General features: G+C 38.0%; 1 protein-coding gene across 1 annotated transcript in view; it reads right to left on the reverse strand.

The window, feature by feature from the left end:
- Positions 1–402: 402 nt before the first annotated feature.
- LOC123531529 (alpha-(1,6)-fucosyltransferase-like) overlaps positions 403–23,554 on the reverse strand; it is a 67,946-nt gene continuing 44,794 nt past the window's right edge. Inside the window, exons 4-10 of the mRNA XM_045312587.2 lie at positions 15,846–16,023; positions 11,313–11,430; positions 10,398–10,635; positions 9,606–9,852; positions 6,131–6,307; positions 2,919–3,069; positions 403–2,131 (exon numbers count right to left, since the gene is read on the reverse strand). Coding sequence (XP_045168522.2) covers positions 1,811–2,131; positions 2,919–3,069; positions 6,131–6,307; positions 9,606–9,852; positions 10,398–10,635; positions 11,313–11,430; positions 15,846–16,023 — 1,430 coding nt within the window. The 3' untranslated portion in view covers positions 403–1,810. The remainder of the gene's footprint in view (positions 2,132–2,918; positions 3,070–6,130; positions 6,308–9,605; positions 9,853–10,397; positions 10,636–11,312; positions 11,431–15,845; positions 16,024–23,554) is intronic.

Raw genomic sequence — 23,554 nt, forward strand, 5'->3', positions numbered from 1 at the left:
AGATTTATTAAGGGTAACATTCTGACCAAGTTTCATTAAGACTGGGCCAAAATGTGACCTCTAGAGTGTTAACAAGCTTTTCCTTTGATTTGACCTGGTGACCTAGTTTTGACCCCAGATGACCCAATATCCAACTCGTCCAAATTTTATTGAGGGTAACATCCTGACCAAGTTCATTAAGATTGGGCCAAAATTGTGACCTCTAGAGTGTTAACAAGCTTTTCCGTTGATTGACCTTATGACCTAGTTTTGACCCCAGATGACCCAATATCGAACTCGTCCAAGATTTTATTGAGGGTAACATTCTGACCAAGTTTCATTAAGATTGGGCCAAAAATGTGACCTCTAGAGTGTTAACAAGCTTTCCTTGATCTGACCTGATGACCTAGTTTTGATCCAGATGATCCAATATCGAACTCGTCCAAGATTTTATTGAGGGTAACATTCTGACCAAGTTTCATTAAGATTGGGCCAAAAATGTGACCTCTAGAGTGTTAACAAGCTTTTCCTTTGATTTGACCTGATGACCTAGTTTTTGATCCCAGATGACCCAATATCGAACTCGTCCAAGATTTTATTGAGGGTAACATTCTGACCAAGTTTCATTAAGATTGGGTCAAAAATGTGACCTCTAGAGTGTTAACAGTCAAATTGTTGACGACGGACGGACGGACGGACGACGGACGACGACGGACGCCGGACACAGGGTGATCACTAAAGCTCACCTTTGAGCACTTCGTGCTCAGGTGAGCTAAAAAAAAAGAGAACAAGAGGCCAATAAGTGCCTATGTTGCTCACTTAATGAAGACCTGGACTGTTTGACTTTGTTTCTGACCAAGTTTGGTTATCATCATCAAGCCTTTCATGTGAAGAAGTCATATAAAGGATTTTTCTATTTACCAACTAAACAAATTTGAGAATGGTTCATTCAAGAAGGCTTCAAATAAAGTTCACTAATTTGAGAGAGGTCATACAATAATGCTGCACACAAAGTTTGATGAAGATCTATCAAGTGGTTCATGTGAGGTCATTGAAATGTTTTTATATTTATATTTAGCACTGGTAGCCCCTAAAAGCAGTCAGATGAAACTTTTGAACAAATTTAAACAAGGCTCATACTAGGATGCTGTAGGCCAAATTTGATGACAGTCTATAAAAGAGTTCATGAGAAGTTGTTTATGTTTTGTTTTAAACTTTTAGCTGTGGCAGTCCCTTAAAGGGGTCAAATGAAACCATCTCAACAGACTTGAGAGAGGTCCATCAAAGAATGTAACAAGAGGAAGTTTGGTGAAGATCTATAAAGCAGTTCATGAGAATAAGTTGTTTGAAGTTACTTTTCAGCTATGGCAGTCCTTAAAGCTGTCAAACAAAACTATATCATCTACCTATGGGAGGTCCATACAATGATGCTAGAGACCAAGTTTGATGAATGTCCATCAAAGGGTTCATGACAAAAAGTCTTTTAAAGGCTTTTCTGTTTGTTTAGCTCTGGTGGCTACCAAAAAAAGTTCAAGTAGAACCATTTTAATGTAAATGATAAAAGTCCATGCCCAGTTGCTACAGACTAGAATAATGTAATTGTGACCAATAGTTAAAGATATTTAAGTAAACTGTTTATACAGGACAATGGATGACCATCCACCTATACTAATACCTTACACTGAACCAAGATCAATGGCGTGCCTCTTTCTCAGTTGGAAACACAACTGTACTAACATAAATACTCAAGACAGTACAGTAATATCACAATTCTGATATTGAAATATACAGCCTTTAAATCTATGACTGATGTAGAATATAATGAACACTATCATAACTCTGGAACTTCCGGGTATGTTGGCATTTTTATACGTTCTATTTTATCAATGGCCTTATATGAAGGAAACAACCCAGATTTGTGTGACCTAGCCAGTTTTCCTTTAGAATAGCCATCCCAGTGGTTCCCGGCCACACCTACTAAATCACCAACATTTAGTGGAATTTCATCACTGTTTTTAGGTACATGACTAGCAACTGCCTGCCACTGATGGCCATTCTGGCCACCAAAATAATAAATATCATCGAGGGACTTGAACCAGTGAGAAGCGTCTCCATGAAGTGGCTGCATCAGCTCATACCCCACTCTGCACACCTACAATTATATCAAATTATTTCAATGACATATTCAACACTTTTCCCTTCAGAATGCTATTCCAATAATAATGAACTCAAAAAACATTTTTTTGCTGAATGAATCAAATATGAAATAAAGCAAGATACACATTGTACTCAATGTCTCAGACTGTACACTGAAACTGATCATTTTTCCTTTTTTGGTAAGCAGAGCTGAAGGTTAAGAATTTAAATCAAAATTCATTTTATTTCTTTGCATCCAAAATGAAATGTAATAACAGAACTGGACCATGATTGCCCTACAGCCCTCACCAAAGTTTCTCACCTCAAACTGGTACAACAAGCCTACTGCCCTACAAAGAAGTCCCTTACCGGAAGGGGCAGTTTTTGCATTTGCTTCCATAAGAATCTTTTTGTTTTATAAAATACTGAAACTAAATTGAAGGAACTGCAAATTCTCCAAATAACCAACCATCTGTAAAGTTAACTAGGATTAATGAGAAAATCTCTTGTACTTTTTACGTTAAGGCAGGATGAATGGACTAAAGAACAAAACAAAAATGATGTGCATATTGCCCTCTTGTACTTCTAAAGTTTTGACAGAATCAATCACTTTTGACTGATAGACAGATGGACAAATGGAGAAAATATCATGCATGTTCTCCATATTGTCTATTAATATATATCAAATTTAGGGAAAAAACCTTGTGCTCTGGTCAGCTAATAACTTTATTTAAAGATAATGTTTGACTTTTTTGCCAGTAATCAAAATAGAGAGTTTCAAATAAAACAAACTAAGGCCTTACCTGAGATGAAAATGTGCACACAAGAAAATCACATAATGAGAGCATATGTGTATCTAGGATAATTCCTCTCAATGATGCATCTGTGTACCTACTGCTTAGACCAGCTGTCTTTGAGATCTCGTTGTCACTCACAAATATATACTGTGGATAACTGGAAAATACATAAAAAATCACTATTATACACGAGATAACTGTGTTAATGGTTTTCAATGTTCAGGTCCCTGTGGTCTTTGGGAGTGGGAGGGGGGAGACATACTACTCTAGAAGTCCAATCATCCTAGGAAGTGTCCATGTTCTGGGTCAAGTGGTTCCCATGTTATGTCCAAACATCCTATGATGTTTCAAGGTTCTAAGTCAAGTAGTTCTCAAGTTATGGATCACAAGCTGTTTTCAAGTTTCAGGGCGCTGTAAGCTTAACTTGACATACAGACCCCAAAATCATTAGGGATCATCTGCTTGGCATGTCAAACAATCCTTTAACAGTTTCAATGTTCTGGGCCAAGTGGCTCTCAAATTATGAATCAGAATTCATTTTCCATGTTCTGGCCCCTGTTACCTTTATCTTTGAAAGAGTGACTGCAAGACCAATAGGGTAATATACTCTACAAGTCCAAGCATCCTATGAAGTTTCAGCTTTCTGGGTCAAGTTGTTCCCAAGTTATTGATTGGAAACAATTTTCCATGTTCTTGTCCCTGTGACCTTGACCTTCAACAAAGTGACTCCAAAATCTAAAGGGGTCATCTACCTGGCATGTCAAATCAACCTATGAAGTTTCAAAGTTCTTGGCAGAGTGGTTCTGGAGTTACTGATTGGGAACGATTTTTCCATATTCTTGACCCTACGACCTTGACCTTTAACCGAGTGACTCCAAAATCAATAGGCATCTTTTACTTTGCATGTCCGATCATCCCGTGAAGTTTCAAGGCCCTGGGTCAAGTGGTTTTCATGTTATGGATCGGAAACAGTTCTGCATGTTCTTGCCCCTGTGACAAATAGGGGTCATCTACTCATAAGCCCTATCATCCTATGAAGTTTTAAAGTTTTGGGTCAAATAGTTCTCAAGTTATTGATCAGAAAATGGCCCTGTGACCTTGACCTTTGACCTACTTACCCCAAAATCAATAGGGGTCATCTACTCTGCAAGTACAATCATCCTATGAAATTTTTACATTCTGAGTCAAGCGGTTCACAAGTTATTGATTGGAAATGGTTTTCCATATTCTGGCCCCTGGGAGCTTGACCTTTGACCTACTAATCCCAGAATCAATAGGGGTCATCTTTGCTGCATGTCCAATCATTCTATGAAGTTTCTGGGTCAAGTGGTTCTTAAGTTATTGATCTGAAACGCTTTTCCATCATCAGGCCCCTGTGACCTTGACCTTTAATGGAGTGACCCCAAAAACAACAGGGGTCATTTACTCTATATGCCCTATCACCCTAAGAAGTCTGAAGGTTCTAGGTGAAATGGTTCTCAAGTTACCGATTGGAAATGAAGTGTGACGGACAGATGGACAGTGCAAAACAATATGTCTCCCCCAGGTGGGGAGAGACATTATTCCAGTAGCAATTATACTAGGTGGATCTGGAGAATAGAGAAATTATTCAGGTACTACTGGGAATAAGCCAAAAGTACATGGAAATCTCAAAGGCTTTACCACTTGCAAAGTATAATATATTTAAGAAATAATAAATATGTGCCTATATTTTATCAGTTAATAAAATATGGGCAGGAGTTCGGATGCGTAATAATTAAATCACGAGTGCGTAGCACGAGTGATTTAATATTCGCATCCGAACGACTGCCCATATTTTATTAACTGATAAAATTATTGGAACATATTTATTATTTCGATTCTAACCACGCAAATTCTTCGCATTTTACAGCACTACATTTTAGCGCGATATCATTCGGCTGGCCATATGCTATTATAAAAACCTCCCCACGAATGGAAAGCGTTGCATCAAACTGAATTTTCTGATGTTCAATAAATTTGTATTAAATTATTAAGTAGTTATTGCCGTGAAAATGTTATTTTTAATAACATCTAAGGTCGGATATAGAAATCAGAGATAAATACTTAATTCAGAGTTTATAGATGCAGTTTCTAAAAATAGTACACGTCACCTACATGATGGCACTGAAACATACACGCTAGGACATTGCGGCGGCATATAAACACGTAAACACTCGAGTCTGGAAGATTGAAACATGAATTATGATTTATTTACTGTCAAAGTAGAATCTAGTTGACATTTGTGGTGCCTACAACGCAGAAATTGTAAACTACACACACGACCAGACATAGATGCACTGGTGTTGAAGTTGAAACTTACAGGGCTGAAACATTTTCTTACGGTAAAAATATAAACAAATAAAGTCATCAGTTAGAAATAGTTTGTTTCAGAAAATTTGATGTACTTTTTATTACTACTAGCACTGAAAAAGTCGAATATTTAGTCGGTATTATACTGTATATAATGGAAGCAGAGTAGAATCTCATAGTCATGTTACAATCGTAGGGTGGAATGGAAGAGCTATATTTTATCGTAGATTCATGTATAGGCGATTTCGCTATATGTTTATATAGCAGCTGCTGCGGATCGTGTTAGAATATCTTTTCATAAGGGTTATAAATAAAATTACAAAAAGGATCAAAGATCCGAATTACACATTACAAAATTTTTATTTTACCATGGAGATAAAAGAAACAATAAATCCAATACAGATTTCTGTTCAGGAAAATTGCATAAGCACAAATTACCTTAAATTACTGGAAAAATAATAAACAAGTATAAACCTATATCAAACAGTATGGATCAATAATCTTGTAATGAAAAGATTTTTTTGATTTTTGTAGGTAAAGACCAGTTTCATATATATTATCATATATATGTTTAAAAATCTGAAACTTAAGACTGTAATATACAAAATTTTGTTTTTGCCCTGTTACAGCTTAATATGGTTTTAAGTACAAGAGCTGCTGCTTGAACTGACTGACTTATATTATTCAACTTGTCGATTGATCGGAAAGCCACTAAAGTAATATCATCTGTGAAACTTTGTGCAAGAGTTCATTCTCCAGCCACAGATAGCAGAGAACTACTTCCGTGCTATACAATTATGAAAAACGTTTTGCCAGTTTAATTTTCTTGGCATTCACGAGTCTGATTTCATACTTGAATTGTCAAAGAAAACAGGTTCTGGCCTTACTTGTTTTTAGCTTCATTAAGAACATTAGGATCATCAGAAGCGAGATAAACTCTGCGTTGTACTCCGGGATTTCTCCTCTCGTATATATCAAACCATTCGTCAACATACTTCATGTATTCATCCACACCATGAAACTGTGCTTCCATACCTACTTTGTCTGTTCTGCGTATATGGACCCTGTAAGTTAAAAGGTTCATACAATGTTTTACATAATCATGTCGACTTTGTAGATCAAGAAATTCAAGATTAATATTGAAGGATATTTAAATGCCTTTTTTTTCAAAGAAAGAAACATATTACTGAGCTGTAAACAGCAATGAAGACTTTGTATATCTATTTTCAAATGTTATAAACTAGATGTGTATCCATAGAACACAGGTGCCCCTCACTCCTGACACTGTACATGGTTTCATGACTCCTGGTGATATACTTTTTAAGATATATGCAAAAAAAACTTTTAAGCACTTTATGTGTATTTTTCACCAAGTGAAGGACCATAACTCTGGCCTTGCTGTGTGAAATCCCAAAGAAAAGACCAGGTGCACAACTTCACAAGCTATATAACAATCATCTAATGTTTTATGACTCTAGGTCAAATGCATTTTGAGATACATGGGACACAAACTTTATTTTTTTGACTAAGTCAAGGGCCATAACACAGGTCTTGCAAAGTAAAATAAAACAAAAGCTGTCACTATTAGTGACAAATGCCCCCGAAGCGTGCCCAAGAATGCTACAGTTGTCTGTGCAAACTATGCCAGAATAGTTTAGGTATGAATCATTTTGTGACCTTGACCTGAGAGACCCTGGTCATAAGCTCGACACACCTTCTCAATATGGTTAACATTTGTGTCAAATTATTTTCAAATCCCTTGATAAATGGCAAAGTTATGGAACAGACAAGAAATGGACCATGTTAACCTTTGACTTCCAAGTGTAACCTTGACTTTGGAGCTAGTGGTGTGGGTCTTGCACATGACCTGTCACCTCATTATAAGGAACATTTATGCCAAGTAGTTTTAAAATCCCTTCACCAATGGCAGAGTTATGAAACAGACAAGAAATGGACCATGTTAACCTTTGACTTCTAAGTGTAACCTTGACCTTGGTCTAAGGGTCTGGGTCTTGCGCATGACACATCGTCTCTTTATGGTAAACATTTATGCCAAATTACTTCAAAATCCCTTCATGGATGGCAGAGTTATGGACTGGACACAAAACAGACCCTGTTAACCATGTTAACCTTTGACCTCTTTGTGTGACCTTGACTTTGGAGCTAGGGGTCTGGGTCTTGCGCAAGACATATCGTCTCATTATGGTGAGCATTTATGCCGAGTTATTTCAAGATCCCTTTATGGATGGCAGAGTAACAGCCCGGACAAGAATCTACACAGATGCACGGATGGACAGTGTGATTTTAATATGCCCACCTTTGGGGGACATAAAAAAACTTCAGGTGCACATATTCATATGCTGAATAATATTCCTTCATGGTTTCATTACTGTAGGTGAAATATTTTTAATATATATGCAACACAAACTTTTAAGCAAGTCAAAGACCATAACTCTGGTCTGGTTGAGTGAAATCCCAAACAAAACACCAGGTGTGCAACTTCACATGCTATATAACAATCCCCTAAAGTTTTATTACTCTAAGTCAAATACTTTTGAGATACATGCGACAAAAAAGTTGTTAGCCATTTAAGCATATTTTTGACAATCAAGGGCCGTAAGTCTCTTCTGACTGAAAGAGATCTGGAACAAAATCTCAGGTGCACAACTTCACATGCTGAATAATAATCCTATGATGTTTCATGACCCTAGGTCAAATACATTTTGAGATATGTGTGACACAAAACAAACTTTTATGCCCTTTTATGCATATTTTTACTAAGTCAAGGGACACTACTCTGGTCTGGCTGTGTGAGATCCAATTAAAACACCAGGTGCATATCTTCCTATGCTGAATAACAATCCTGTGAGGTTTGATGACTCTGGGTCAAATATCTTTTGAGATATGCCTGACACAAATTTCGATGGACAGACTGACAGAAGGACAGACAAAGGCAACTCTGACTCCACCCCCACCAAAAAATTTTGGGAGCATAAAAAGCTGTCATTTCCTACAGACAACATGAATCTACCACTTCTATTGTGGATATAGAAATTGACAAAGAGGTTGAGGTATGTTACCAGGTGTTTGGACATATCTCAAAACCAAATGTTGGATTTCCTTATCTAGAACTTAATGGGTTTGGTGGCATTGTTCTCTCTCTATTAATTTTACTGTTGTTTTCATGTTTTTCATGTCAAAACCTGAGCATCTCAAACTGGTCCTTTAATTCTGAATACTCTGTCTGACACCCTGTAACCAGCTTTTGTCGTATATACCAGAAGATAAGTCAGTAAAATACAAGAGCACCGCCTTGCGGGTGCTGACGCTCATCTGATTTTTTTTGTGTAATAGAAATATTGTCCTACCCATGATTTTCGAAGTCTAAAAAGGGCCATCATTCTTGCAAAATGCAGGATAGAGTTATGTTTCTTGATGTACAGTGTCCACTTATGATGGTGAAAAACTGTTGCAAGTTTTAAAACAATAGCTTTGATAGTTTATGAGAAAAGTTGACTTAAACATAATACTCAACCAAGAAAATGATTTTCTAAGTCCAAAAGGGGCAATAATTATTGCAAAAAGCAGGATGGAGTTATGTTGCTTGCTGTACAGGGTCAGCTTATGATGGTGAACAAGTGTTGCAAGTTTCAAAGCAATAGCTTTGATAGTTTAAGAGAAAAAGTTGACCTAAACATAAAACTTAACCAAGAAATCTGATATTTTCTAAGTCCAAAAGGGGCCATAAATCTTGCAAAAAGCAGGACGGAGTTATGTTTCTTGCTGTACAGGGTCAACTTATGATGGTTAACAAGTGTTGCAAGTTTTAAAACAATAGCTTTGAGAGTTTAGGATAAAAGCTGACCTAAACATAAAACTTAACCAAGAAAACTGATTTTCTAAGTCCAAAAGGGGCAATAAATCTTGCAAAAAGCAAGATGGAGTTATGTTTCTTGATGTACAGGGTCAGCTTATGATGGTGAACAAGTATTCCAAGTTTCAAAGCAATAGCTTTGATAGTTTAGGAGAAAAGTTGACCTAAACATAAAACTTGACCAAGAAATCTGATATTTTCTAAGTACAAAAGGGGCCATAAATCTTGCAAAAAGGAAGATGGAGTTATGTTTCTTGCTATACAGGGTCAGCTTATGATTGTGAACAAGTACTCCAAGTTTCAAAGCAATAGCTTTGATAGTTTAGGAGAAAAGCTGACCTAAACATAAAACTTAACCAGGCAACGCCGACGCCGACGACGACAACCGCTCAAGTGATGACAATAACTCATCATTTTTTTTCAAAAAATCAGATGAGCTAATCATATAACCTGTGATTTATCAGCGGAAAATCACAGTATGTACTTACCCTACAATAGGATTCTGGAACCCTAATTTCTTCTTGCTTTCTGTGAGATCAGTTTTAAGCATTTCATTAGGGCGTGTAAGATATGTCACAAGCTGTCCAATCCACCATGCAGATGGGTCTCCATGGAAACGGAATAGCCTGTCGGCGAGGTCATCTGGAATTGCCAGTGGAAGATAGCTGGGTCGTGGGGACAAGCTGTCCACAATTGGCAATTCAACAACCTGAGCAGAGTCTGTAATGCTTACGGCTAAAATAGAACAGTATTGCAGAACACTAAACCAACACCACTGATAACTATACCGTAAATACAACCAATCAGATACAACTTAACAAAATATTCAGTATTACATTTGTATGAAATCATACACTACATAATATATACGAACCGTCCCATGAGAAAACCAACATAGTGCATTTGCGACCAGCATGGATCCAGACAGGCCTGCGCATCCACATAGTCTGGCCAGGATCCATGCTGTTCGCTTTCAAAGCCTTTTGCAATTAGAGAAACCATTAGCGAACAGTCTGGATCCATGCTGGTCGCAAACGCATTATGCTGGTTTTCTCATGGCATGGCTCATATATACCAGATATTTCTTTGACAGGTAATAATCAAGCACACAATTGTAGAAGTGATGCCACTTTCATAAACTTAACAACAACTATTTAAAAGTCAAAAAAGCATATAAAAGTGTTTGCACATACAAAAACATCCAAACAAAATTTGGAAAGTACACTTATTTGAGATCTTTTGGCTTGCAACTTGAGCAAATGAAGCAAATAGATACATACGTCCCCATCTTACAGCTGGCTGACCCATAGTGGAAGTACATGTTTTACTGAGCGGCTGGAACACTGTCTCCCAACCCTTGGAGGCATACCTCCAACCCTCGGACTGCAGGACCAGAGTCCTCCCTGTAGCATAGGACATGAGGAGACAGTAAGTTACATGGTGTAGTTGACAACCATACCCACAACCTTTACCCAAGTTACATAACATCTTTTTGGCAGTTTGGCAATTCTTTGGATTCTGCAATTAGAAAATTAGACAATATTAGATATTAAATTATAAACATACTTCACTGACTATGCTTCTGTAAAGCTAAATAAATATTTATACAAACTGTTAAAGCTATTTGTTCTCAGTTTCAGTAACTTTTTTTCACTTATGCATTTTCATAGTTTGACAGAAAACCTGTATCTGACGTCGAAAAATAGCAAAAGATGTGAAAAACTGTAATTCTTATTTAACAGTAAAAACCCAACCAGAAATTAAATTTGGATTATTATCTTAAAAGCAACACAGACAGTTTACTGCCTTCAACACATCGTAACTTACAGCCTGTAAATGCAAATACATGTCTGGCATGAGGTAACTCTCAAAGGCTTACAATATTATTGACATTTTAATACCATTTACGAGTCAAAAATTTATGTCTGCTGCAGTATGAAGCAGTCATAGAAGTAAGTGTAAAAATCATCTGAGAAAAATGTAACAGCCATGATACAAACACATATAACAGCGCAGTTTTGTATTAGTGCAGAACTACTAGCAACACAGTATTAAATTAATACTGCGCTAATATATCCATGGTTACAAAAGTCAAGAGTCATAATAGTCTATGGACCTATAAATGTATGATTTTCAAACAAAGTGCTTTAGATTTGACCGACTTATACAGAGCCTAGATAAGGAGAAAAAATTACCTGTAAATAAGATAGCCTATTTTGTACAAGATCTCCTAACTTTCGTGATTCTTTTTCTCTCCATACCCCTACACCATCTACTGTGTTACCAAGTTTATACATGTCATTCTGTAACTTCCTGTGTTGGAAAAAGTTAAAAATTAGTTCATACAGATTCAACAGTCAGCAGTGAAACCAGTGGTCTAGTGATTAAAGTGTCAGCAGTTCATCTCAGAGTCATGAGTTTGAGCCTTCACATATGACACAAGTACTGATTCTTCCAGGAAACATTCTGAACAGCAGTTTAAATAAGCTTGAAGCTTTCATCATCAATCAAGACAAAACAAATTTGTATAAACTAACAGTGCAAGGTGGAAAGTAGACATGCTTGGAACTTAAAGGTCCAATACTAAGGAAAGTGAACATTTTAATTTCTTTTAAAAAGCACAGAAACTATTTCATTTTATTGGAAAATGAAAGTTGGTATGTAGAAATTCGAAATAAATCACAGTATATGTACAATTATTTTTCTATGAAGTATGAAGAAAGTTAAAATAACCTGGGGGGTCATTCTGTCGATTCATTGAAATTTCAACATAATACACATACATTTCTTTGAGTTCCAAAGACCTTCTGTAAATTTTGACCTGCCAATCTTCATTATTTAGTGTCTTGCAGAAGTCTATGCACTGGCTATGAAAAAAATTGCCAACTCACTTTCCCTTAGTAATGGACCTTTAAGAAGTTTCAAATATCAATTGGATTTTAAATCACATCAACACAGTTGAGGTTGTACCACAATTCTCTACCTTTAAGACAGAGGAAGGTGCATGGTACTCAGGCTTGAGCAGGCAGCTTGGTTTTTTGGTTCAACTGAACGTTCACCGACACAATTATAGGTCATATGGCAACTTTCCAGCTTTAATTAATGGTGGAGGAAGACCCCAGAAGACCATCTGGGCATTATTTCTTGGTCATAGGGAAGTAATTAACGAGGCATCTGATTGGTCAAAAAAGTATATGGTATTCCGCAGTGTATATCTACCATGTAAAGTGATCTCCCATTGGTGTAAAATATGCTGGATGTGTTTGAAAACTATCTTATTTCATAAAATAGAACTGTAATCCATGATTACTGGCTAAAATAATATGAAATGGTGCTTTTTGTGTGGGAAATATGCATCGGTAGGGCAATTTTATGAAAAATAAAAACAAGAGGGCCATGAAGGCCCTGTATCGCTCACCTGACCTATTGACATAAAGATCTTCAAGATAGTTTCATCAAGATATGGTCATAAATGTGGCCTCTAAAGTGTTAACTAACTTTTCCTTTGATTTGATCTGGTGACCTAGTTTTGAACCCATATGACTCAGATTCGAACTTGACCTAAAGATCATCAAGATTAACATTCTGACTAAGTTTCATGAAGATACAGTCATAAATGTGGCCTCTAGAGTGTTAACAAGCTTTTCCTTTGATTTGACCTAGTGACCTAGTTTTTGACCCCACATGACCCAGATTCGAACTTGACCTAAAGATCAACAAGATTAACATTCTGACTAGGTTTCATGAAGATATAGTCATAAATGTGGCCTCTGGAGTGTTAACAAGCTTTTCCTTTGATTTGACCCAGTGACCTAGTTTTTGACCCCACCTGACCCAGATTTGAACATGACCTATAGATCATCAAGTTTAACATTCTGACCAAGTTCCATTAAGATATGGTCATAAATGTGGCCTCTAGAGTGTTAACTAGCTTTTTCTTTGATTTTAACTTGGTGACCTAGTTTTTGATCCTACATGACCCAGATTCAAACCTGACTTTAAGATCATCATGAGTAACATTCTGACCAAGTTTCATGAAGATAAGTCATAAATGTGGCCTCTACAGTGTTAACAAGCTTTTCCTTTGATTTGACCTGGCGACCTAGTTTTTGACCCCAGATGATCCAATATCAAACTCAACCAAGATTTTATTGAGGGTAACATTCTGACCAAGTTTAATTAAGATTGGGCCAAAATTGTGACCTCTAGAGTGTTAACTGGCTTTTCCTTTGATCTGACCTGGTGACCTAGTCTTTAACCCCAGATGACCTAATATCAAACTCGTCCAAGATTTTATTGAGGGTAACATTCTGACCAAGTTTCATTAAGATTGGGTCAAAACTGTGACCTCTAGAGTGTTAACAAGCTTTTCCTTTGATTTGAATCGGGCGGGGCTAATTTTATCCCGGGGGGTCATGATTTGAACAAAGTTTGTAGAAGTCTACTAGGAAATGTTACATATCAAATATCTAAGATCTAGGCCTTCTGGTTTATTTTTAGCAAATTTATGAAGATTTCCCTATGTACAATCAAGTAACCCCTGGGGCAGGGTCAATTTGACCCTGGGGGGTGGGGGGGTCAAGATTTGAACAAGTTTTGTAGAGATCCACTAGGCAATGCTACATGTCAAAGATCTAAGATCTAGGCCTTCTGGTTTATTTTTAGAAAATTTTGAAGATTTTTCTATGTACAATCATACTTACCCCATGGGGCGGGGTCAAATTTACCCCGGGGGTCATGATTTGAACAAATTTTGTAGAAGTCCACTAGGCAATGCTACATGACAAATATCTAAGATCTAGGCCTTCTGGTTTATTTTTAGAAAATTTTTGAAGATTTTCCTATGTAAAATAAAGTGATCCCTTGGGCGGGGTCAATTTTGACCCCGTGGGTCATGATTTGAACAAATTTTGTAGAGGTCCACTAGGCAATGCTACAGGTCAAATATCTAAGATCTAGGCCTTCTGGTTTATTTTTAGAAAAAATCTGAAGATTTTCCTATGTACAATCAAGTAACCCCATGGGGCAGGGTCAATTTGATCCCGGGGGTCATGATTTGAACAAATTTTGTAGAAGTCTACTAGGCAATGCTACAAGTCAAATATCTAAGATCTAGGGCTTCTGGTTTATTTTTAGGATTTTTTTGAAGATTTTCCTATGTAATATCAAGTGACCCCTGGGGCGGGGTCAATTTTGACCTGGGGGTCATGATTTGAATAAATTTTGTAAAGGTCCACTAGGCAATGCTACATGTCAAATATCTAAGCTCTAGGCCTTCTGGTTTATTTTTAGAAAGTTTTTGAAGATTTTCCTATGTAAAATCAAGTGACCCCTGGGGCGGGGTCAATTTTGACCCCGGGGTCATCATTTGAACAATTTTAGTAGAGGTCCACTAGGCAATGCTACATGTCAAATATCTAAGCTCTAGGGCTTCTGGTTTTTGAGAAGATTTTTAAAGTTTTTCCTTTCTGTTGCCATGGCAACCAGAGTTGTGCATGGAATTCAATTCTTTGAACAATTTTTGTAGAGCTTCACCCAAGGAACATTCCTGTGAAGTTTGGATGAAATTGGCCTAGCGGTTTATGAGGAGATGTCATTTAAATTAAAAGTTTACGGACAACGGACGCCGGACGGTGACTGATCAGAATAGCTCACCCTGAGCCTTTGGCTCTGGTGAGCTAAAAATCACTGCCGGACTATGGGTAACCGAGTTCAAAGAGAAAAAAAGTGCCCAAAAGTGATGGTCAACATATATATTTCCTGCAGGTTTTCCATAGTTCTTGGATAGTTCTTTCAACCTGAGTAGGTGGCATCAAATGTTTAAATGTTAGGAAAGGCCCATGACTGGAAACATTACAATGTGGGCCTATGGAAATTTAGTTGTTTCCCTATGACCTAACGAAGCAGGCACCTGGGTAGAACCATTGATCTTTCGTAAGCCAGCTGGATGGCTTCCTTACATAAAGAATTCAATTCCTCGAGTGAGGCTCGCACCAATGTCAGTGAAGAGCATGTGATTTGAAGTCAGTGATCTAAACCACTCAGCCAAGGAGGCCCCTAAGGCAGCTTGGTAGAACAACTAATTTTCTGCAAGCCAGCAATTAGCTTTCTTCTTATAGATATAAGAATATTGATCCTATTTTATCTCTTGTGAATTCTATAATGGATTTTACAACATTAGAATATACATGTTTAAGAAAACTGTACTTGATTTTTCTAAACTTTCATGAAACATTATCTTATAAGACCTGTATTTGATCTATAACCTATATATATCATTAAAGCTACCGCGCCACAGTTCGCGTGAAACTTTTCAACATGTTTATTTCCACCAAGTTTGGCATAAAATGTATATATGACACTGAAAAATGATAAAGTGTGTGAAAATTAAAGTTAGATATTGGTAAAAATGCAAGAAGTAAATATTTTGCATTATTTCAAAAAACGTTGCAACAGTTTACCACCTTCTGCACAATATTTTTAGTTATTTATAAGAATATCTTGCAATCAGTTTGCATCACTAGTCACTTTCAAAGTAATTTTGACAAATTATTTTACGCCTAAATGTGTCCCTTTAACGTGATTTCCAGAAATAAACCCAATCATTACATCTCTAATTAAACACACAATTTTCCCCTACTTTTAGTCAGCAGTATCCAGACAAAAAGTAACATTCAAGATACATACATCAGGTACAACATTTCACTATGTAAATGGTTAAAACTTACTTTTGGTACTCAAAACTATCAGCCAAGATGTCATTGATATTTTTGACAATATCGCTTTCTGTGGTTTTCTGTTTCAGTTTGTTGAGTTCACTACGTATATACAACCAGAACTCAATGGATACCCGCTCCACTTCTCGTCGTGCCATCTCATGTTCCATACTTGGAACACTCACATTCACTGCAAGCAATTAAAACAAGAGTACAAATTACTGATACTATACACCAGCATTGCAATGCATCCAGCACATGTGAAGTTTGGACCTGAAACATTTTTTTTTGTTTTACATTTACCCTAAGATTTTTTTGCAAAATATCACATGACATTAACCTTTACACTCCTAAATTTCTAAAATGAATGGTCCATCATTCAATTTGGGCAGTACCACTTATTATTCAAAGGGGTGTTCACTGAAAATTTACTGCCTGAATAGCGAACAGTGCAGACCATGACCAGACTGCATGGATGTGCAGGCTGATCTTGGTCTGCACTGGTCGCAAAGGCAGAAACACTTGCCACCAGCAGGGTAAAAGTTAAAACACATTCCAACAGTATTTGGTGAGTATGGAATCGTACATTTTCATCATGCTGTCTGGCTAATCGGTGATTATGTGCACTGAATTTCTTTCTAAAATTTCTTGTCTCTCTGTATTGTATTGACATAAATGAAATGAAACACTGATTACATTTTATATTCTGCTGCTAGGTTGAAAGTTCTACTTCTGCTTCTTTAAAAGCTGTTGAAAAATTCTAGGGATGTCAATATTTGATTATTTTGATAACAGATTAATCATAAATCTTCCGATTGGTTAAACAAATTGATTGATGATATTTTTTATTTCGAAGCTAAAAACAACTGCAAAACCACTTGTGGCAGACAAATTTTCTTTAATTTCAAGACTTCAATTAATACTGTCAATATCTCAACAACAAATCATAAACTGCTGAAATCCCAAAAACAATTGAGTTTCATGCTAAAAAACTGAATGATTTCCCAGAATATTTATTTGTATTTTTGCTGGGCTTAACATCACATCCATAAATTATAGGTCATAATATTATAGCGACTTTCCAGCTTTTCATGGTGGAGGGCATTATTTCATCACAGGCGGGTACCTGTGTAGAACCACCGATCCTCTCTGTCAGCCAGCTGGACTGCTTCCTCACATGAAGAATTTTATGCCCTAAGTGAGGCTCGAATCCACATTGGTGAGTGGCAAGTGATTTGAACACAGTGACCTTAACCACTCGACGATGGAGGCCCCTTTCGCATTATATGCTTATCCAAAGATTATAATTACACTGGATGGCTGCTGTTTTCAATGCCGGACAATTTTACATTTGATGTCTTGAATTTGATCCCAAGATTATATCTTCCTTATATAACTACAGAAAAAACCCTGACCCCCAGACTAATTATTTACGTGATTGACTAGTGCACCAGGTTAATGAGATGGTATGTTAATCAGTATAGATCAGATCAATAATGCTTTCACCTATCTACAAGATCATAAATAGCAATAATCTAAAGGATATAAAGGTGCATTTGGAGACCTTTCAAATACCCGGTTTCTGATTGTTTCTTTTATTGCACAGTCTTGAAACTGGCCAATAGCCAAGTGTGTGTGTGTGTGTGTGTGTGTTGAGTTTGTTCATAGTCGCCGCCGGTTAATACCATATTTGGGTGACTGGTACTGCTCTATTATTTCCTTCGTAGTTATGGTACATCACTTTCTGTAACATCGTGCTATGGTGTAGCTACAAAGTTATGTGTCTGCGTGTTGTATCTGCGTTGATGAGAGCCTCTTAATTTGTTGTCTAAGTTTAATTTCTTCATTTCAAACGACCTGGTCGTCTGGTCACCATTCCATCTGCGTTGTCCCTGCATTGTCCGTTGCTCCCTTTGACTGCCGTGTCCGGAAAGCCCGCATCTGGAAGTCATATCAATGATGCCTGATGGCATCTTCCAGATCCACCACCTCCGGCCTCTGGAGAGAGGTCCAACACCGATGACACGCCAGCGAGATGCAGCTCAGGCAATAAATATCCCCTTTTTAGGGCCATACTCCCTGGATTTCATCATGTGACACTAACTAGACCAGACATTGACCTATTAAGGGTGCTGACACATATTGGTCAATCTCATGTTTGAGTAAAGAATCAACCAATCAGATAGTGGAGATTTAAGACTGATCTCCAAACTCAGTTTTATAAACTTGGATCCAGGCTGTCTTTTGACATGGTCTCCAAACTGCAGTTGTATAATCTAGTGGACTATGAGAGGGCAGTTATCAAGTAAATGCAAAAAGCTGAACAAGAAAAAGTAAATCAAAAGGAAGACAAAGAAGCTTCAATAAGTAACAATGGCATTTATAACTTAACAGTCTGAAACGGATAAAAGTTATTAATACTTACCTTTTCAAACCTACAATCATACATAACATATTATAATTACAGATATTTTTCTTCAGCTATATACTAATTCCCTAAAAGGCTTACAGGGTGAATAATATTATGTTTCTTTAAAGGTACTGGCCCACAGTTTGGGTGAAATTTTTCAACATGTTCATTTCCACCAAGTTTGGCATAGAATGTATATCGCTGGCTTAGCGCAAAACGGTTGTAACTCCTTCTTTATTTCATATAAGTTACAACCGTTTTGCGCTAAGCCCGCGATATATGACACTGAAAAATGATACTGTGGGTGAAAATAAAAGTTAGTGGTAAAAATGCAAGTAGAATGCAAATTTTCTGCATTATTTCAAAAGCGTTGCAACTGTTTACTACCTTCTGCAGAATATTTTTGGTTATTTATAAGAATATCTTGCAAAAATCTTAAGTCAATAAATTTGTACTACTACTCACTTTCAGAGTACTCACTTTTATAGATTTTTGAGAGAAATTATTTTTTGCCTATTTAATGTGTGGGTTTGCCCCTTTTAAAACAACAAATTCACTAGACTTTATAAAAGCTAGTACTGTCTGATTTAGACACTTTTCTATGTACAGTACAACCTTCCTGCTGCAAAAATCTCTCATTTTGTTTCCCGTAATTCATAGAATCTGCCATAAGTCTCTTTATAACAGCAACCTCTGTATAACAAATTTAAGTAGTGTTCTAACTAGACAGGTTGCATTGTAGTTTGTAACGATAGTGTTCTTGGAATTTGTATCAGTACTGGCCTATTCTGTGCAAGTAATATGCATCAATCAGAAGTGGAGGACAAATTAGTTCATGTAATTGCATTGTCTGTCAAACTGTCAAGTGCAGCCATAGATCAAACTTACAACATAACAAGAGCACTGCCAAGCGAGGCAATATATGCCCGAAGGGTTACATCAGAGGATGGGAGCAAAATTTAAAGAACTTGATTGTTGAAGCCCAAAGGACAGGAACAACAAAAAGAAGAAATTCCAAAAAAAACAAGGCAGTCTGAAAGACAGCTAAATCCCCCGCCACTGCTATGGATAGTGAAAGGGTAAAACCTTTGATTTTAGCTGTGACCTTGACCTTGAACTGACATGGCTGACTCATGAATTCTGCACAATGTCTTGATGAGGTGATCATTTGACCAAAGTTTCATGAAAATCCTTCAGGGGGTTTAGGAGATACAGAGCTGAAACCTTTGACCTTCAGTTGTGACCTTGACCTTGAGTTGACATGGCTGACTCATGAGTTCTTGATGAGGTGATCATTTGACCCAAGTTTGATGAAAACCCTTCAAGGGGTTAAGGAGATACAGAGTGGACACCAAATGGAAGGCTCAAACCTTCGACCCTTAGTTGTGACCTTGATCTTGAGCTGGCATGGTTGACTCATAATTTCTGCACATCGTTCTGATGAGGTAATCATTTGACCCAAGTTTTATAAAATTCCTTCAATGGGTTGAGAAGATATAAAGCGGACACGAAATGGAAGGCTCAAACCTTTGACCTTCAGTTGTGACCTTGACCTTGAGCCGACATGACTGACTCATAAGTTCTGCACATCGCCTTGATGAGGTGATCGTTTGACCCAAGTTTGATAAAAATCCTTCAAGGGGTTTAGGAGATATAGAGCGGACACAAAATGGAAGGCTCAAACCTTTGACCCTAAGTTGTGACCTTGACCTTGAGCCGGCACGACTGACTCATGAGTTCTGCATATCGTCTTGATGAGGTGATCATCTGACCCAAGTTTTATAAAATTCCTTCACGGGGTTTAGGAGATATAGAGCGGACACAAAATGGAAGGCCCAAACCTTTGACCTTGAGTTGTGACCTTGACCTTGAGCCGGCATGGCTGACTGATGGGTTCTGCACATCGTCTTGATGAGGTGATCATTTGACCCAAGTTTTATAAAATTCCTTCAAGGGGTTTAGGAGATATAGAGCAGACACAAAATGGCAGGCTCAAACCTCTGACCTTGAGTTGTGACCTTGACCTTGAACCAACAAGGCTGACTCGTGGGTTCTGCATATCGTCTTGATGAGGTGATCATTTGACCCAAGTTTCATGAAAATCCTTCAAGGGGTTTAGGAGATACGGACCGGACAAGATTTTGTTACAGACGGAAGGACGGAAAAACGCAAGGACGGACGCAGACCATTCCTATAATCTCTCCACCACGGCGGGGGATTAAAAATGTCCAAGTCCAAGAAAAAATTCTTACTAGGTAAAGTTATGTCAAAATACATCTAAAAATTGGATGTACCATCCATGTTGTACCACAGAAAAGTGGTCTCAGTTTTTCCCTACTGCCAATAGTAAAAAAGTTTCAAAATAAGCTATTTATAGTAACAAAAAAGGGAAGTAATTAAAAAAAAAATTATTGTAAGAGAACAAAATGGTATTTTGCCAAATAAAAACAAGAGCACTGCAATGCAGAGCAATATACACAAAGCAATGTCATATATGACCTTTGACCCCTACGTGTGACCTTGACCTTAAAGCGAGTCATCCAAAACATGCACTCTGCACGTCGCCGCAGTGTGGTGAACATTTGTGCCAAGTTCTTTGAAATCCTTCAAGCAGTTCATGAGTTACAGACCTTTCACTCCTAAGTGTGACCTTGACCTTGAAGCTAGTCATCCGAAACAAGCACTCTGCACATCGTATCAGTGTGATGAACATTTGTGCCAAGTTTCTTTGAAATCCTTCAAGCAGTTCAAGAGTTACAGAGCGGACACGAAACACACTCATATGACTTTTGACCCCTAACTGTGACCTTGACCTTGAAATGAGACATCCAAAACATGCGCTCTGCAAGTCATCTTGGTGTGGTGAACATTTGTGTCAAGTTTCTTTGAAATCCTTTAAGGGGTTCAAGAGTTACAGAGCGGACACAAAATTGCTAACGAACAGATGGACAGATGGATGGACAGACGGACACCGGGACCATAATATAATACGTCCCTTCGGGTGTATAAAAATTGGTAGTATTGTGCTCTTTCTGACCTAAAGTGTCAGGGTGAAGGGTCAAGTCCCACACTGGCCATACTCAATATCAAAGATAGAAGTCAGAAAATAATTTCTCAGTCATTTTTATTCCTAATTAGACCTAGTCCTTGTTGAAAGTTTGGGTATGTGAATGTTAATAAAGGGAATATATCATGGCAGAGGTGCTTCACTGAAAACAGTAACAAGTACTAGATTTTCTGTCTCACAGCAAGTGCATTATTTAATTTTTCTTACAAGCAGATTAACTTAACCTTACTTTCTGTATTTATGTGATGCACCTTTACTAAGAATTACACACTGGCTTTAATACATTACAAGGCAGTCTGAAAGACAGCTAAATCCCTCGCCACTGCTATGGATAGTGAAAGGGTAAACCTTTGATTTTAGCTGTGACCTTGACCTTGAACTGACATGGCTGACTCATGAATTCTGCACAATGTCTTGATGAGGTGATCATTTGACCAAAGTTTCATGAAAATCCTTCAAGGGGTTTAGGAGATACAGAGCTGAAACCTTTGACCTTCAGTTGTGACCTTGACCTTGAGTTGACATGGCTGACTCATGAGTTCTTGATGAGGTGATCATTTGACCCAAGTTTGATGAAAATCCTTCAAGGGGTTAAGGAGATACAGAGTGGACACCAAATGGAAGGCTCAAACCTTCGACCCTTAGTTGTGACCTTGACCTTGAGCTGGCATGGTTGACTCATAATTTCTGCACATCATTCTGATGAGGTAATCATTTGACCCAAGTTTTATAAAATTCCTTCAAGGGGTTTATGAGATATAGAGCGGACACGAAATGGAAGGCTCAAACCTTTGACCTTCAGTTGTGACCTTGACCTTGAGCCGACATGGCTGACTCATAAATTCTGCACATCGCCTTGATGAGGTGATCGTTTGACCCAAGTTTGATGAAAATCCTTCAAAGGGTTTAGGAGATATAGAGCGGACACAAAATGGAAGGCTCAAACCTTTGACCCTAAGTTGTGACCTTGATCTTGAGCCGGCATGACTGACTCATGGGTTCTGCACATCGTCTTGATGAGGTGATCATTTGACCAAAGTTTTATAAAATTCCTTCAAGGGGTTTAAGAGATATAGAGCAGACACAAAATGGAAGGCTCAAACCTTTGACCTTGAGTTGTGACCTTGACCTTGAGCCGGTATGGCTGACTCATGGGTTCTGCACATCGTCTTGATGAGGTGATCATTTGACCCAAGTTTTATAAAGTTCCTTCAAGGGGTTTAGGAGATATAGAGCGGACACAAAATGGCAGGCTCAAACCTTTGACCTTGAGTTGTGACCTTGACCTTGAACCGACAAGGCTGACTCATGGATTCTGCACATCAACTTGATGAGAGGATCATTTGACCCAAGTTTCATGAAAATCTTTGAAGGGGTTTAGGAGATATGGACCGGACATGATTTTGTTACGGACGGAAGGACGGACGCAGACTATTCCTATAATGCCTCAGCCACGGCGGGGGATTAAAAATGAGATGGGGATATTAAAGATTTTGGGACAGACTGGTGTATGCTCCCCTATCCAAATCCCCTTAAAACTGCCGAAGTTTTGTATGTCAACCAACTGCATGACTGACCAACCGTTAGATAAATCCTTTAGTAACCAGACATCATGCCAGTACAATTTTTTAATCCCCCGCCGTGGGGAGGGATTATAGGAATGGTCTGCGTGCGTCCGTCCTTCCGTCCGTCTTTCCGTCCGTAACAAAATCGAGTCCAGTCCATATCTCCTAAACCCCTTGAAGGATTTTCATGAAACTTGGGTCAAATGATCACCTCATCAAGACGATGTGCAGAACCCATGAGTCAGCCTTGTCGGTTCAAGGTCAAGGTCACAACTCAAGGTCAAAGGTTTGAGCCTGCCATTTTGTGTCTGCTCTATATCTCCTATACCCCTGGAAGGAATTTTATAAAACTTGGGTCAAATGATCACCTCATCAAGACGATGTGCAGAACCCATGAGTCAGCCATGCCAGGTCAAGGTCACAACTCAAGGTCAAAGGTTTGAGCCTTCCATTTTGTGTCCGCCCTATATCTCTTAAACCCCTTGAAGGAATTTTATAAAACTTGGGTCAAATGATCACCTCATCAAGACGATGTGCAGAACTCATGAGTCAGTCGTGCCGGCTCAAGGTCAAGGTCACAACTTAGGGTCAAAGGTTTGAGCCTTCCATTTTGTGTCCGCTCTAGATATCCTAAACCCCTTGAAGGATTTTCATCAAACTTGGGTCAAACGATCACCTC

This window comes from Mercenaria mercenaria, chromosome 1 (assembly GCF_021730395.1).
Source record: "Mercenaria mercenaria strain notata chromosome 1, MADL_Memer_1, whole genome shotgun sequence".
Taxonomy (NCBI): Eukaryota; Metazoa; Mollusca; class Bivalvia; order Venerida; family Veneridae; genus Mercenaria; species Mercenaria mercenaria.